At 44.7% G+C, this 17,539-nt stretch overlaps 1 protein-coding gene across 2 annotated transcripts in view; it reads left to right on the forward strand.

Annotated features, from left to right (window-relative positions):
- Positions 1 to 16,627, forward strand: part of LOC144133092 (galectin-6-like) — a 55,866-nt gene extending 39,239 nt beyond the window's left edge. Inside the window, exons 2-12 of one of the 2 annotated variants that reach the window (XM_077665937.1) lie at positions 1,725 to 1,813; positions 2,734 to 2,754; positions 2,859 to 3,066; positions 4,556 to 4,684; positions 7,047 to 7,135; positions 9,386 to 9,707; positions 10,954 to 11,031; positions 11,756 to 11,827; positions 12,580 to 12,668; positions 13,499 to 13,685; positions 14,527 to 16,627. In XM_077665937.1, the coding sequence (XP_077522063.1) occupies positions 1,725 to 1,813; positions 2,734 to 2,754; positions 2,859 to 3,066; positions 4,556 to 4,684; positions 7,047 to 7,135; positions 9,386 to 9,707; positions 10,954 to 11,031; positions 11,756 to 11,827; positions 12,580 to 12,668; positions 13,499 to 13,685; positions 14,527 to 14,667 (1,425 nt within the window). In that variant the 3' untranslated portion in view covers positions 14,668 to 16,627. The remainder of the gene's footprint in view (positions 1 to 1,724; positions 1,814 to 2,733; positions 2,755 to 2,858; positions 3,067 to 4,555; positions 4,685 to 7,046; positions 7,136 to 9,385; positions 9,708 to 10,953; positions 11,032 to 11,755; positions 11,828 to 12,579; positions 12,669 to 13,498; positions 13,686 to 14,526) is intronic. The other variant, XM_077665938.1, reaches the window with a different exon arrangement.
- Positions 16,628 to 17,539: the final 912 nt, after the last annotated feature.

The raw sequence follows: 17,539 nt of genomic DNA on the forward strand, positions 1-17,539 counted from the left end.
AGTGTCAACAAAAAGAAGTGAGGACACAGGAGCGGGAGCTTTCAATTAATTTTGGCAAGTCTAGCTGTGAGCCAGGAAAGATTTGTTGAAGCAACGCAAACAAGAGGATAGCAATAGACCAGTGGTAGGTTCTAGTTGGGTCACTATTAATAAAGTAAAGGTTTTACAGCGGCAAAGAAAGACGGACGCAGAGATGGACGATAGACATGGCGGGCGCTGTGAAACTTTACCTTTATTGAGATGATAGCAAAGAGACAACCAGCGCTCCTGGTCGATTTGTGCTGTCTACTTGCCCTATTCTTCGTGCAGTTTGAAAAATTATCGGCCACCAACAAGCCCAACTTCGCAGTCTTGTAGGATCATATCTCTTCAGTGCCTCTAACCAAGCTGTAGGAGACAGTCTGCTTCCTTTGCTGTCGGTTCTGGCGTTGAAGCGACGAAGTGTGCGAATAATTTTTTATTTAATGTGCCACGGTTTCTTTTTTGTCTTCATTTTCTTTGTGTACGCAACGCGTGGGTTACTTGGTGAGATCTTGGTGGACGCTCGCGTCTATGCTGAATGAAATGGCTTAAAAAGGAAAATGAACATTTCCGAAGTTTACTTTGCCGTGGTTGAGTGTGTTTCAGAACTTTTGATAGTTCGTAACCGCCGAGAAGTCATTCATTCGCTTGGCACGTATGCCGCAGAATCAGAATCAGGACAAGGCAGCGAATAATGCCGTCTCGTGTGTTAAATTTGAAATAGAAAAATTAAATTGGGAACATTCATTATTGGTGTGCTGGCCGAAGGCTGTCCCAAGAAAAGACACTGCAAAGAAAAGTGAGTGCCTGTGACATAACTAAGAAATAATTAATTTAGAATTCATAGCTGGTTTCTAACCGGTTCTTTTTCGTACGCGCTTTTGTACAAGAAAAGGAAATTATTTAACGAAAACAACATTCTTACGCGGCGAGGCTTGTTATGCTTAGTAAAACTTGCCTACTTTTTTCGATGAGGCAGCAACGCCGTAGTTTATAAGCACGCTTTCGAATAAACGCGCCTCACGAGATTTCTTGAACGTCAATGCTTTCCTGAAACGTACTGCATAGATAGCACTCTTTGGATTACCACAAACATAGTTGTGCTGATGGTTTTGGTATCTGAATATGCTACTGGCTTGAGGCATTACACCATTTGTTGACAAGACACTGTAGTTTTCAGTGTGTACTTATTCCCACACCAACAAGCGACTAGAGTGGCGTGACTAATGATATTTGTGCCAGACCTGAATAAAGGCAGTCGGCTTTCTTTTTTTAATTTGTCCGCATTTCGCGAAGTTAGAATTAGAGAAAGCATTTTTGTACACTCGTTCGAACGGAACCGGTGCATCCTTTCAAGTAAACCAACAGTTCAAAATAAACGATTTTAAATGAACAAGATTCCACTCTAGCATTTTTTTAGCATATTCCATCGTATTATTTATCTTTGTTTCCCAACTATCTTCTCCCATATATCTTTCGCACTTCTTGGCGTATCTGCATTTTGTGCCCCGCGTTCCCAAGACCTCAGATGGGTATGAAACAATAAACAAATTTGCATGTATGCCTTGGCAACGCCGTTTGAAATTGTGTAATGTGGCGACGCAAACGTGACGCAAATGACGCAACGCTAGATATGTAAAAAAAAACGTTGTGGCTGTCAACGGCTATATGTATTTACCATTACCCTTTTTTTGTATGTGCAGCCGGTTCCATATGCCTGTCCTCTACCCGTCAGCCTTACCGTCGGGTCCCAAATCTACGTACAAGGATTGGTACCTGAGGTATCCGTACGGTAAGTTGTTGGCCGCAGTTGCTGTTGCTTGTGCATGGTTTGCCGTTTGCTGGAAGGTGCATGCTGACAGATTTTATGGTATATATACGTTCGCGTAGCGTAAAATATTCTTAAGTGCACAAGAATAATAGATTTCGTATTGATCTTGTCTGGCGTCGTCTACTACTCCCTGTGTTGTTACTTGCATGTTACTTTTGGTCTTTGCGCACCAAGTTTTAATGGTTTATCAAACCTGCAGCGTTCTTCCCTTGTAAGAAACGTCAATGGCGTACGAAAAGCTTGCCTAGTTTCGTCTCAGCAACATCAATTTCTTTTGCAGACAGACATCCGAGCTGTTACTGAAAGTGCGATAAATATTTTTTCCCAAAATCAGTTGTTGCACGACAGGGAGTACAGCAGTTACAATAAGCAGCTATCTCATGAAGGCAGGCGTTCCTGTCTGACGACAGAAACCGTTGTCAGAATAAGTACAGTTGTTACAGCAGAGTTCCATCCAAAAGTGGGAAAGAAATGTTCATCGTCATGACTAAGAATCATCTGGGCTCTTACTCTGTATATGTTAAGCATCGGTTGTAGTTAAACAGGATTTGATGCGGCAGGATAACTTATGTAGTGCTCATACAACTTATGTAGTGCCCTTTAGATGGAGAGGGGGCCGTATGCTGGAAGAGAAAAATACCTTGTCAATGCTCGCAAACAGTTCACGAGAGCAAATTTCTTATCTCTATATAGACAGCTTTTCTCTGTAATAATTTTATGAATTTCGATGAGATCCTAATGCATGTCCAGTGTATTCATCGTCTAGATTCGTCGATTGTTGCATAGACCATTTCTGCACGTTGTGGTTGGGTTGCACCTACTCAGGTTTGTGTGCTCACTGTGTGTTGTTTGCATGTTGCATGCTGCGTTCGGACTGACAGTCCCAAACAAGAGACCGTCGCGTAAGTAGACCCAGCCTGTCATTTCTGTCATTGTTTCGTTCTTTCCGTTTCGGCTTTGTCTCTGCCACCTCTGACGCCTTGTCTTTCATGCACCGCCGTTTCAGGTTTTCCGTTAACCTTCAGAGAGGAACTGGGGAGGCAGATTCCATACACCTCCATTTTAACCCGCGCTTTGAACCGGAGGGACCGGTTGTTGTCCGCAACAGCCGCGAGGGCAAATCGTGGGGTAGTGAGGAACGTGAGGGCCCATCGCCTTTCGCCAAAGGACGACCCTTTCTACTCGTCATCACTGCCGCCACCCAGGGCTATGAAGTGAGTAGTCTCGTGTACACCCCAACCCTGCCCGAATCATTGTCTGTCACTGTGGCTAGAATGTTGCACACAAAGTTCGGTCTATTACCGGCTGCATTGTAACAATGGGATGCCTCAGGCTGTATGGTGCGGCATTAATAAAAAAATCATGCTTTCATTCTCAGATGCCTCATGTTGCAGCCGCTGCATACCCTGAAAATCTGGATGAAAGCATTTTTCAAAGCGAAAGAGTTTATGAACGCAATTTTTTCATGTATTGTAAAAATTTACTACACACAATCATTATATCCGCATATCTTCACTCAGCAGGCTTGCATTTTTTGTGATCGGTTTTGCGATCGTCCAAAACGTTTCTTATTGTTTTTTTGTAGCAGTCTTTTTTACTCGATGCAAGCGATGGAAAAACATTAGAAGAAATATTTTGCTACGCTTCGGAAGATCAGAACATTGTCTTCAATATTTCTGTAATAGTATCTCACATATTTCTAATCTTCAAAAATTGTGTCCAAGAATGTTAGACGTAGTTGGGTTCATGTGCCTGTTTTTTGTGGTTCCTGTGTTCGCACCTTCAGTATTTACAGTTGTGGGACATATTCTACTGTCAACTGCTCGAATGCCGGTTACTGGCATTGTCCCCGAAAACAAGGGACATCTCTGCGGAATGTAAAACTGCTAGCACCTTCTATGTGTACAGATGGCGTCTAAGTGTGAACGACATACGAATTACCTGTGAGGTGTGCAAGCAAACTGTGCTGCATGTGCGCCGAACTACAAAAAGCTGAGCTTTGCTTGCAGCATGATTGAAAGCTGCAGCGAGCTATTGTTGCTTTACAGCACCATGCTGCCTTAAGACTTCAGATATAACTAAGGGGTATAGTTATCACAGGCTCAAGATGAAAGGCAAAATTTGTAGCCAGGCGCCTTCAGAGATTTCTCTTTCGTAGACAGACTCGCGTTGGCCCTGAAGTCCTAAGCGCATAGAATGTGGGCTATCCGGATGTAAACGTTTAGAGCTTGGCAGAATGCCTGTATAAACGTTGTTACTTAGGATCACGTTTGCCTTGTACGTATATTTGCACAAGGCATTTTCTTTCACAGGCGTCTCAATAAGATCTCGCCCAAGTGACGCAATCCCTCCAGTCACGACCCCTGATTTTAACTGTACTTAAGCTTATTCCTGTCGTACGCAGCATCATGGACGTGCAATGCATTTTGTCAGCAAAATGCGTTGCACTCTAGTAGCCTAGTGGTCTTACTCTAGTGGTCCTGTATATGCACCCTGCAGGAGCGTATATTGGAACACTAGTTTACTCAAGCCTTGAGAAAAAGCATAGTAATGGCTCTTACTATCGGCAGTCCAGAGGGCTCCAACGTCTACGTTATCTCCCTACAGCGTGTGTTGCAAATAATGTCTACAAACTCTCCAGTTCCTTTTTCGACGTTCATGACCCGTTTTTATCTTTCAACCCCTCCCTCACCTCGCGCGCAGCTGGCGGTTAATGGGCTTCCTTTCGCGACGTTCGATTATCGACAAGGACTGGCTCTTGCCGATATCACTCACCTCTCAATATGCGGGGACGTCATCCTCCGTTCTGTGCACATACCTGTTTCGGAGATGGTGAGTACGCTTCGCAATCATTGATGCTTTCTAAGAGCCTCACATGCGCTGTACCGAACTTGCGTATTAATGTCAGCGCGTCTGAGCGTGATGGTTATTGCTTTTGTGTATCTCAGAGCGGACTGGTTAGCAATGAAAATAAATCAGTTAACCTATCATTATGTTGATGAATTCTTCAGTCAAAAGACTTGTAAGCCTGCAAGTGGAACCATCATTCATTCGCTTCATCAACTGGCCTGTCTGACAAACGGTTGACTGTTTGAAAACTCGAGCCATCTTTCCAATGACCACGTCTAAAGCCATTCCCCTGAAAGTATGCGCTGCGTCTCACGGTTGCGCCAGAATGTCGTAGCAACAGAGATACTTGACGTGTGCCAAGAGAGAAAATCTTGATAATTTATATCATCTGCAATAAAAAAAACAGCGCCAACATATGGATAGCCATCTCTCCCTCATATCGCTGAGTGGTGGTCGGCTAAGCACGAGTGATCGTTTCATCACCGACATCACCGTCACAATCGCAGTCACTGTCATTATCCGCCAGATTCTGTTCCCGCCGGGAGGGACTTCTAGCATTAATCTGCGGTTAGTTCCAGCGGCTCTCTACAAACGTCCTTAGTTGCTGACCAAGCATCCCCGAAGATCCGCCATGTGTCGACTAAGCGCCTTCAAGCAGTGATTGAGCACCAGCAGCAGATATATTAGTAAAAGCGTCCTGGTTTGAAAACTTTAACCTCTACTCGTGCTTGTCAGCAGTGCACCGGGGAAGAATCCATGCTCTCGTCACTTGGAGGACAAAAGCAAACCTCATTCTTTCCGGTAGTCTTTGTCCGATAGGCTGAACTACCCAGTGTACCAAGCGTTCCACCCCTTTGGCACTTAGTAATGACTATGCATGTTCAGTGATATGCGCTGAAGGGCTTCTTCGTGAAAATTCACTGCGAAATTTAGCGCACAAAAAAATGCACACGTGAAAATAGAAGCAGGCACAAAGCTACCTGTTCCTCTGTCTGTCTCTCTGTGAGGGTGGATGTGAGTGACATTGGGACAAAGAATGCTAAGTCTGTATATTCACATGTTCACTTTTTTTGCTCTGAATTTCTCTAGACAGATAAAAGTCGCTTTCAACCGTGAGGTCAAAGTTCAGTATGCAAATAAAAGTTGCGCTCAACCGTAGGCGAAGTACTTGCATGAGTGTCCAACCGGGCCTAATGCCGGTCATCACTGTACCGCTCTTAAAGAGATAAAGAGAGACTGAGGCGGAGAGTGGAAACAATCCCGGCTCTGGCCTTGCGCGTAGGGGCGAGAGCGTCTACCGAAACATGGTTGAGGCCCGCGAGTTGCTCAAGATGGGCCTGCTGCGAGATCCCGTCTCACCGTCGCCCCATGAGAGCTGCCGCATTCTGCAGGACATTCGCAATCGCGCCCCCTGCCCCTGGTGCACTACTGTCCAGCTCTGCTACTGACAGGTGAAAGAAAACGTAGAGGCGCCGTTAGCAGATGTGCTCCGCCATGGTTAGTTGGTGTATACGACGCGAGAGGGCGCCACGCTCGGAAACTCTGAGAGACCGCGCGCCACGAACCGGGCGCTGCATGTACTGACACGATACAGGTGCATGGCTTGCTTTCTGCGGATACACCGACAGTGTTCTTACTAAATGACTCTTCAATCAATAATTATGAACCTGTTCGTCAGTGAGGGAAAGAATATGCTTGAAAATAAACGGGCACGTGTTCTCTACGTATAGGGGGCAGATGTCTGAAGGATAGTATTTTAGACAAAAAAATGTGCATGGATTATGCAAAAAAAGTTGATGGAATTGATGCGTTAAGTGCGTTTTAACACTCACTCATCTGCACCACGGATCAAGGGAACCCGATTTGCTTCGGCGAGACACACGAACGTTCAGATTATTCAAAGTTGCTACGAAATTCAGAAGCAGATTCCTAATTTGTAATAAGGGAGTAATTACTTATTGGAATCTACCCAAGCGCAGCCATACGGCTACAAAGAAAGGCTAACAGATTTGTCAGAAACTTCGCAGTTAAAGAAAAATTCCCCTGGTCAGGGGTTCGAATCCGGGACCACCGCTTCACCGGAGCAGTCGCTCTACCAGCCGTACGGCTGCACTGGGGTGGATTCCAATGAGTAATTACTCCGTTATTACGAATTCTACTCCACCTTGGAGGGTTCTCTTAAAACATTTGACCGATTCCCAATTTTTGATATCAATACACTGCATTTGACGACTTTCCATACAATGCAAAAATATGAGTTAGGCGCGAATGCCCTTTTCATCAGCATGTAGGACGTAATGTGCTTTCGCTTACAATTCCTGACTGTTTTTTGTTTTTATTTCAGCCAAAGTGCGTACGCTGCCTTATACCAGAACAGGCTAAGATTGGAGACCTTTTCACACTTAGAGGGCAGGTATCGCCGTGGGCCGAGAAGTGAGTATGCCTTCTTTCTCTCATGCGTGTCGCGGTATGCGGCTGGCGTCATCACATTTGGTCATTGCACTCCATCTTCAGTCGTTCAGGCGTCCTTGACGTCATTTTATGCCTCTGCCCTTGGGAAACCCTAGGATTTACTTTACTCACCCACGCGTTCCGCCATCTATATCAACAAGGCCGAAAAGTTCTCCCTAATATCTTTAGTTCAAAGTAAATCAAACTAGTTTAATTGGCAGTAAAGCAGACTTAAAGGAGGCCAGAAGTGGAGCATCACATCGCCCACACACCTGTCGTCACTGAAGCCGCAAATCACGATACCGCTTCCGAGATTAGAAATCACCGCAGCGTAAGCAGTCACCTTCACTCCTGCGTGAAACATCTTTAATCAAACACTTCAGCGAACCTGGGGGAAAATGCAGCAAAAAAGGTTGGCTGTGCTAAAAAAGGGAGCCTACAGCATGTTTGGCTCGCTCTCCATTTTAGGACTAAGATGGAAGAGAAAGTTGTTGATGCGAAAAACGCAAGAAAAATTGTGAAGGAGATTAAAGTTTTTAATTAGCTGCACGTGGACGCTCTTTTGATAAAACACCGACATGTCCCAAAAACCGGAAAACGAAACTGTCTCGTTATCTTACGACGAGCGACAGGAGACGGCATATAGAGGGCGGATGATGTCCACGAAACTTTAAAACATGTGTCTAGTACAAAAGAGAAAAAATTAAAGAAACTTAGAATTACCTTCGCTCCATTACTGAGCCAGAAGGGGAGGCTGCTGGCCTTTACCCGCTAGTCTGGGATGAACTTTACAGTATGTAAACAGACGCGCGCCAGTATAGCGCGAAGCTCATATTTAGAAGCCACCTCGTTTAATGCCAAAGAACATCGGTGGCCGCTGCAAAAGGTACTCCGAAAAATGTCCCTGAGCCCGCTTTGCCGCTTCTTTTCGTCGGCAGGGTTTCGACAGTGGACCTTGCGTGTCTTGAGGCAGTCCAAAGTCCAGACTCGTTACGACGGGTCCACGCGAGCAAATGTTTGTTGCCGTTTGCTTCAGTGCCGTTTAAGACACGGCTGCCCTGGTTTCACGCGAGACGAAGTCATACTGTGTGCGTTAAACCCAGGAGAGGACAGCGTCATGTACGGGGCTTTCCAGAATGCTTTGAGATTAAAACGCGTTATGCGCTTCTTTATCATCTGATTACCGCATTAGGAATGCGTAAAGGTCATGAGCGAGCCAGTGTAAATGGGGATGTCCTTAAGAAGAAAGGTTTGTGGGGTTTCGCCAGTCGTATGAGATGTGAAGCACCGTATAGTATGCCGAGCGTGCTTAATCGAGAAAGTCGCCGAGTTGTGCCGCCAGCGAATCCACACAACTTCGGGCGCACGAGGTTTATGAATATTGCGCTCCCATTCAGAAAAGAGCGTCATTCACGGAATGTTCCCGCAGCATGCATATGAGATTTTTAGTCGGCTAGTCGGAGTTTTTATGTCCGAATTAGAATTTAGTATAATTTCATCAAGCTCAAATATGACGAATATTCACTGTACTACACATAGTTCCGCTTTCTTCAGCGCAACCGCTTCAGGAGAAAAGAGGCGGTTTAATTCGCTTGTAATAAGGTTTATATTCATTCATTCATTCGTTCATTTTCAACTCCCCTTGAACATGTTTGTGAGGAGGTTTAAATTAATTATTTTGTTGTTTGAGCCAAATTCAACACATTTTTACCGTTTCAATTCCCATTCAACTGACTTGTGAGGAGGTTTGAAGTCATCTTTTTACTGTTTAAGTCAAATTAAACACCCCTTTACGTTTTAAACTCCCTTTCGACTGCCTTGTGAGGATGTTTAAATTAATCCGTTTATTGTGGAAGTCAAATTCAAAGCCCCTTTACCTTTTCAACTCCCCTTCGTCTGGCTTGTGAGGGTGTTTAAATTAATTCGTTTATTGTTGAAGTAAAATTGCCTACAATATTACAAATTGCTTACAAATTGTTTACATGCTTACAATATCACAGCGCAAAGACAAACACGGACAAGTAAGGAAACACCACAAAGCGCTGACTTCAACAAAACTTTGTTGAAGTCATGTTCAGTCTTGTTGAAGTCAGCGCTTTGTGGTATTTCCTTACTTGTCCGTGTTTGTCTTTGCGCTAGCTGTGTTATTGTAAACTTTGTAGGGAGGTCTAAATCTACATGGCCCATGTTCACGCCTCTCTCATCTTTTTTCCCCTCTTTTCCGCGCATCAGATTTGTACTAAACCTCGCCACGGGTCTGGGCCCGGAGGACGACCTTGCGCTGCACCTGAACCCCCGCTTCGGCGAAAGCGCCCTGGTGCGCAACACCCGACGCGGGGGTTCGTGGGGCGAGGAGGAACGCGAGGGCCCCTTCCCCCTCGTCCCGGGCAGCGCCTTCGAGCTCACCGTGCACGCGCTGGAAGGGGGCTTCCGCATCAGCATCGACGGCAACCACGTGGCCGACTACGGCCACCGGATTGTGCTCAAGAAGGTCAAGTACCTCGTGGTTGAAGGCGACGTGGTCGTCAACGACGTGCACATCGAGGCGGACGACGTGAGTGCTGCTCCCACTTCTCTTCCTCTCCTTTCTCTTCCCGGCTGACCTCCGACCTGTAGAGGTCGGGGTTCTCGCTTTCACAGGCTTCGAATGGTCAATATGTTTAATGAGGTTAGTGGGAGGAGGCTTGCTGCCTTCACGCGCCGCCGCTCCATCGCTCGCAGTGGGAAAAAAAGCCAGAAAAAATTACAGACACCCAATTCATTGTGTTCAAGATCAAGTTTATCTGGTAGCGTACAAAAATAATAGCGAATACAAAAAAATCAGTACAAAACGAGGTCCCATAGTACACGACTGCTGGGGGGACTTCCTAGAGCAAAGAAATCGGGGTGAATTCGCGGACAGTGGCGAGCAGTTTATCAAGTAAATAGTATAAAACATGCAACCAACAAAAAATCAACGGTACCAATAATATATCAATAAAAACTCAACAAAATGTAATAGCAGTGTCAACTTAAGTGCATAATACAAAGTAAAACATTACGCGTGTTGTTAATGTTCAAGCATGTGAACTACACGGAAAATCAATTAAGTATTCTTTAATACGATGATGGAAGGAGCGAGCGGTAAACGACGCTTTAATTACTTGGTAATGCGATAGTATTAGCAGCTGTTGAAGCCTTTACCGGAATTGACTTGTCCGTTTTGATGACGTCAATTCCCGTCTGGTAACGTCACTTATTTGCAGTCAGTGGGAAGTGGTAACTTCACTTCCATCCAGCCAATGGGCGTATTTTATGACCGACGACGCAGTCTGGCTCCATGGGGCTTCTAATGAACATACTTTTAAATTAGTATCCAATAGCGCCGAGATAATTTCGAAGAGAAAGTTATGTGACATGAAAAATATAATAAGGAAATAAATACTATAAAAGGCTTAAAAGGGAGTACTACGAAATTAAAGAAGGGAAGAACTGAGAAGCACTGAAAAGGACTCATTCTTAAGCAGTACCATAATAATCACTAGTTTAGGTATAAGCCCGTCACTTCTTTGATCGCGTCTCTGCATTAATTTCATTTTCTTGTTCGACGCTCTGCTTCCACATTCCTGTACATTTCGAAATAAATAAAAATGCTTCTTTGTTTGCCAAGATGACGATGAGCTGAGTGTCTTGGCTTTGTCTGCCTACTTACCATATTTATACGAACGTTTCTTTCTGTATTTCGCTGTTCAGCTCAAGACTATCTAGACCAGGCGCAGGAAGAAAATGCTCACGCCGACTGTATTTTCTTTTCCCTGCAGGTTGAGCTTCTGCGGCAAGCGGCGGACAACTGGTCGTTGTACCAGCCTCCGGAACCGCCCAAGGAAGTCTTGCAAGTGGTGAGTACTGTCTGCGGAACACACTCTAGTTTGCCAATCCTTACACTTTAACGTCTTTTATGAGATGAGCAGTGCTCTTCGAATTCTTTGTGTGCGGCCCTAAATGAACATCAGTGAGGTTTAAGTACGCTTTCTGCATGAGCAACGTTAAATACGTTCGGTCTGCTGAAAGTATTAGATGAGAGATAAGACGAGTGAATGCTTCTGCCAGATCACCGTGCTTTCACTTTTCTAACTTACTCCGGACTCACACAACTATTTTCCCCGCTGTGATACCGATCGAGGGCTGAAATACAAGTGAATTTGCCACTATGAAAGATGTTCAATGTACATTTTGTGGGCGTTGTGTAAAGACATGCTTTGAATTCTTTGCTTGTTTTGCACTCATGCAGCTCTGTCTAAATAGCTAGCTACAACTATTCTCCTGCACTTAATATTGCCTCTATTCATGATTCCTTGTTGTTGGAATCTGCAGCTGGTTCAATTACTTTTTGCTTAGTCGATTCCACCTAAAAGCATTCGTTAAGTATAAAACTATCAATAGAATTAAAATAGCTGCACCCTTTTTCTTGCACCGCTCTTGCACTCGTGCTTGCTTATGAGAAGTGGTTCCAATCACACCGGAGGCGAAACATATTGAATTTAAAACATCAATACTATTACGGAGAATTTTTCACTCTTTCCTCTTCAGTTTTGTCTGACGCATAGTTAATGCCTCCCGCAGGGTGACGTGGTGCCGGAACTAATGTCCGAGGCCATGACCTACTACGAGCCCAAGATGCAGCTAGAATGCCCGGTAAGTTCAACCTTGAACCGTTATTCAAGTTGTCGTGCCTAATAAACAACGGTATAAGTGGAGCTGCCTGAACAAAACACACTGCGGCGGCTGCGTTTTGATGGATGCAAAACGCTAAGGGGCCTGTGTGCTGTTCGATGTCAGTGCACGTTAAAGATCCCCAGGTGGTCGAAATTTTTCCGGAGCCCTTCACTTCGGCACCTCTCTCTTCCTTTCTTCTTTCACTCTCTCCTTTATCCATTTCCTTACGGCGCGGTTCGGGTGTCCAACAATATATGAGACAGATACTGCGTCATTTCCTTTCCCTCAAAACCAATTAAAAAAAAACAGATTTATTCATTTTCACAGACCTTGTAGGTTCCCTTAGGAGTAGAATATGAAGGTGACTATAAGATTTTGCATTCATTAGAGTGTACAGACAGCGAGGTCATCCTTTAGAAATAATCAAGTAACCTTGAGCACTCATTACTTCAGTGCGAAAGAAGAAAACAGAACGGAGATTTTGCCCTCTTTTCGCGTTGAACAAATGACAACAGATGTGCTGTAGAGATCCGTGCGTCTTCTGTTACGCAATGCACTCTTTTGTGGAGCGATGCTTACCTTATTTTAATTCAACATACAGCAACCTTGGTTGAAAGCAAAGAGAATTTACATGAAGCAATGCCTTCTGTTGGCTATCATATACGTACGGCAGGTGGGAGACAGCCTAAGATGATTTGTGCCTGCAGTGAATAAGTCTCTTTGCGTCGCAGGAGAAACCGGTGTGCCAGAGACTCCCCGAAGTGATGGCTCCTGGCCGGCTGGTCATCGTGACCGGTGTGGTTGAACCGAAACCTGACAGGTATGTCCGTTTGGAACAGTCTCATCGTTATCTGACAAACATTTTTCATGACTATACGGGCACTCTTTATATCACTACGTGGCATGGCGACATCTTCACTCACGGGCGTAGAGAGGCGTAGAAGCTTTTGATAAAGTCTGCAATTGCTGGTTCGGTGCCCTAGCGTTATGATCCCTGAAATACAACTATAAAACACCGTTGACATGTATCATATTCGTATATATGACACTTATTTTGAGCCAAGGCTTCAAAGCGATGATTGGAATTATGGAGGTCATGAAGCATAAATGGAAATATTTTCAAGCACAAAATTTTGTTTCCATCAGTATGAAGGTCATCTTCGTACACTATGCCGCAGAGATCTAATGAGCATTTTCAAAAATAATAGCGCGAAAAACGGGGAGGAATGGTAGACAAACACAGGACATCCGTTTTTCGCGGTGTTATTTTTGAATGTGTATCACCAACTCGCCCGCCTAGCTTTTGTAATGAACACAACTTTTACGACATAAGTTTAACGAAATTACAGTAAATCAATTGGCTTTATGACATCGAGTAATTCAAGGCAAGCCATCACAACCTTCCGCTTACACCTAAAAAAAATCTTCGAATTATCTCAGCATTAATTAGTTTTAAAACGATTTCAATAATGTTTAAATTTAACGCGACTACCTTTAACACTAAATGCAATTAGGGTAATCTTTGGTAAAAGAACAAATTTAACGGTCTTACAGATCATACTCAATTCGGCCGTGCGGCTCTGATGCCTGTCTCCGAACTCCCCTGTTCCTCACGTCCACCACCTCTTTTTCTTCTATCACCGTCGTCAGGTTCTACGTGAACCTGCAGACCGACGTGGGCGACACCGCGGACGTAGGGCTGCACCTGAACCCGCGCTTCGACACCAAACCGCGGAGCGTGGTGCTCAACTCCCGCGACCGGGACCAGTGGCAGGAAGAGGTGCAGGTCACCGGAGACAAGTTCCCCTTCACTGAGGGGTCGCCCTTCGAAATACAGGTGCGGCACGAGGCACGCAGCCCGGTTCCTATTAATAGAGGGAACTTGTGATGGCGGGAAAAAGAAGTACTTTAACTAGATATAAGAGGCTCCTCTGGTGCTTTGAGTGGTCATTAAAATTTCGCTCGAAGTGTTGTGACTAGAAGTTTTTGCGACCGTAGAAGCTTTGTGATCGTATAAGTTTTTGTGACTGTAGACGTTTTGCTACCGTAGGAGTTTTGCTACTGTAGTAGATTAGATTTGCGGCCGCAGAAGTTTTGCTACTGTAGCGGTTTTGCGGCCGTAGTAGTTCTACGGTCGGGAAACTACTGCGGTCGCAAAACTACTACGACCGCAAAAGTTTCGTGACCGAAGAAGTCAGAAAACTACAAGAATCCTGAGGGGAAACTGCCGTTATACTGATTGTTATCATGCAGTCTTAGGATATGCGAAAAAATTGTTCACGAACAACTCATTTAAGAATTGCCTTTGTCCAGAATTTCTGGGTATGCAACTCCCAAATAGAACGCTCTTCATCGACGCTGCGCCAAGGCGCGGTCATTCTGGGAAGGCTCATATGTCAGACTCTTAGCATAATGCCTAAGTGTAATGGCCAGTTGGAAAACGTCAAAAGACCCTGGTATGACTAAGAATCCCTTTCTCAGTTTTGTCCCCTTAACGTTCACCGCAAGAATAGATATCTTTAAAACTTGATAGAATAAGAGCGAAACAGTAGCATTATTCGGGCCTATGTTCGAGTTTGAAACTTGTCGGGGCCCTTTTCAGACCAGGCCCGCTGCAGTGTGCACCAGCAGAAAGCTAACACGTGGTTGATTGGTTCTTGTGGTGTTCTTTCGCGCAGGTTCACTGCCAGCCCGAAAAGTACCGGGTGCTGGTCAACGGCGGCTTCCTGGCCGACTTCCCGCACCGGCTCGACTGTTCGCGCATCGACTACGTGTGCGTCGACGGCTCGCTCATCGTCGACCGCGTCGTCTTCGCCTGATGTCATTCGCCGTCGCTGCTGACGCTGCGAATTTTGTACACTGCACTGTGGCGCGTAGTTGTATAAGCTGCTCGGCGCGCAGGCAGACGTCTTTAAGCAGCTGGGGATGCGGGAACATTCAATTAATTTTTTGTTCAAGCATGCTGAGTACAAAACGTGTAGTCTTTGTCATAAGGTATATAGCCCAAAGCCCAAATGCTTTGCTTCCAAGCCGTGTAGCGGGCACGTTGAGCACATTTGACAACCATCAGCATGGGGGGGTTGAGGACTCAAGTTCCTCCCGCCTTCGTGAGGTTTGGGTTCCTGTGTATGCAAGCGGAGCCGCGCTACAGGGCTCAGAAGCAGACCCCTTGAGCTCTATACATTTGACAGAGACTGTACACCGGTGCTGTGGGGTGATGAAAGAAGAATCGAACACAGTCAGAGAAATCCGGTAAACCGTAAATAATGTTTATGGGGTACAGCGGAATAAAATGCCTCCGGTAGGTGTTAGGGCAAGGCGCTGGTATTGTACAGCATCGACATCGCCGTGGGAAAGCAGGAATATTTTGGAATGTGCTCCGCAGTTTTGTGGATTTTGACTAGAAACTGGAGCTACAGCAAATTCATTACTTAAGATGAACCAGGACGGGTGAACATATGGCTAATGCAGGCTGGTGTCTGAATGTGGTATGCAGTTCGTTGTTCGATGGAAATGAGAAAATTTTCAAACCGGAACGCTCCGCATCAGCCGTCAGTGTTTAAAAATTAACTTGATGGCACTTGTGCGATTGCTTGGCCTTAGACACTGGAGTGGCTGAACGCAGGATGCCCTTTGATTAATATTTCTACATGAGAGGGCAAAAACATAAAAAAAGAACGTGCTCTGAATTTGTTTCAGACGGAACCTTGGATTTTAGGTCGTATACAGGACAAATCTGTTCTTCGTATTTTGTTGCGTAGACGTATTATCTGTTATGGCTTAGAAAACGAATATTCCCTCATCGTCAGCAATCAAGAAAGACGTCTGAACTGCTACTTTTTAGCTTGGGTCGTTACCTCCGGGAACTTAAATGTGAAGTAATGTTACTGTTGTACGCTATACGGACGCCGCCATATTTATATTTAATGCGTGCCCACGCGCTCATATATTATTGTTTGCACACTGTTAATAATGCGGAATAGTATTGCTTAGTGAATGACACTAGACTGCTACCATAGAGGACGCCGCACAAGACAAGAGGTGGTGGGGGGGGGGGGGGGGGGAGTTTTCTTCAGCGATCGATACTGGCTGCCACATCTTAACATCGTTAACAGTCTTTCGTTAACAATCGGGGTCTTTTTGAGGAGAACATTGAGGCATCGAGGCATCCTGACCTCCGAACATGTGCCGAGTTTTGGTCTTACCAAAAAAAAATAAAATCGGGAACGTTGTCGACACCCCTAGCAGCACATGCACTGGCCTAACATTTGGAATATATTGTCAACTGGTAGTCCTTGGTAGGGCCGGTATTTGCCAATACATCTCCAATATTGGGTCGATATTCTGTGCTGCATGGGCCATCTCATAAACTAAGCTGAGTTATTCTTTATCTTGAGTGTTGCTTTAGAAAGGCAGCCTGTTAAACTGCAACACCTCGAAGTGTTAAGTGGACGTGTGCTTTTGAGTGTATTGATATGCGTTGTTTCAAGCACCCGCTGTTGTTAACGTTCGTAGTAGGAGTTTATCGTGCGCATAAAGGCCGATGGCGAAATCTGCATTTACTATACCAGTACATATATAGTGTCTACACTAAAGCAACGCGATGGCCCGTTTCAAGCGCAGACATTACAGCTTATCGCAATAATGTGGACAGCGGCAATGAAGACAATAAAGAAAGTGGGCGTAAAAATGCCCTGCCCCGATGAGATTAATCTAAACATGGTAATGACCTTCTTATGTATACATGAAGAATGAATAAAGTTATTTTTTGGTCGTTAATACAGTTTTACTGTCATTTTTGTGCTGGCCTAATAGCGGCGAATACGAAATGTTTTATTAGTTGCGTGAAGAACAAAGTTTGAAATTACGTTAACTGTGGTTTCAGGTTTCTTGGCCACATAAGATTAGTACATTCATATTAAGTACGCACAGAAAGAGGTCCTATAGTGAAGCACTGCAGCCGAATCGCTTTTACTAGGTAGAATGCAGAGTAAGATGGCAGCAACGATAACACATTTGTACATATTAATTAAAATCATGTAATAAAGCAAATAACTCAAGAGAAAAGATAGTAAACAAAAATAGCAGGAAACTAAGGGTTACCTGAATCGAAATAATATTGAAAGCATAATTTTAAATAGAAGTATTGCAAGAATAAAATAAAAAATAAACAAACAGCTATGAATAAAAATACAAGAATGCACTACACAGATAGCACTACACATGCAAAAGGGCACTGTACTAAACTCTTAGGTGGTAGCCATTTGCGGAGTGGTCGCAGAATATTTCATTAGGAGGCAATGTTACAGGAACGAGGTTAATTTTCGTAGGAGTCTTAATCTGTGCTTTAATTGGGGCGAATGATAACTGCGAAGGTACACTGAGATCTCTGTTATCAAAATGCAGACAACAGCACTTTGAACACAGGACACAAATGCAGACAGACGACTTCGCTGACTAACGATCAATGGTTAGGCCTTCAGGCTAGGCGGCAGTATATCTTCAGCTTCCCGCATTCGACGCGTCCTTGACTGCCTTCCCAAGTTCCCAAAAGCAACAACTTCGACTGATGTCTCTTCTGCTGCACCATTACCATGCTGTAACGTAGTCATTATGCATTACCTGCGGCCTTTGTTAGAAATAAAGAGCTCGAAAGGCTCCCTTCTAAGCCATGTAGTGGAGCTCTTGCAG

Source organism: Amblyomma americanum, chromosome 5 (genome assembly GCF_052857255.1).
Source record: "Amblyomma americanum isolate KBUSLIRL-KWMA chromosome 5, ASM5285725v1, whole genome shotgun sequence".
Lineage (NCBI taxonomy): Eukaryota > Metazoa > Arthropoda > Arachnida > Ixodida > Ixodidae > Amblyomma > Amblyomma americanum.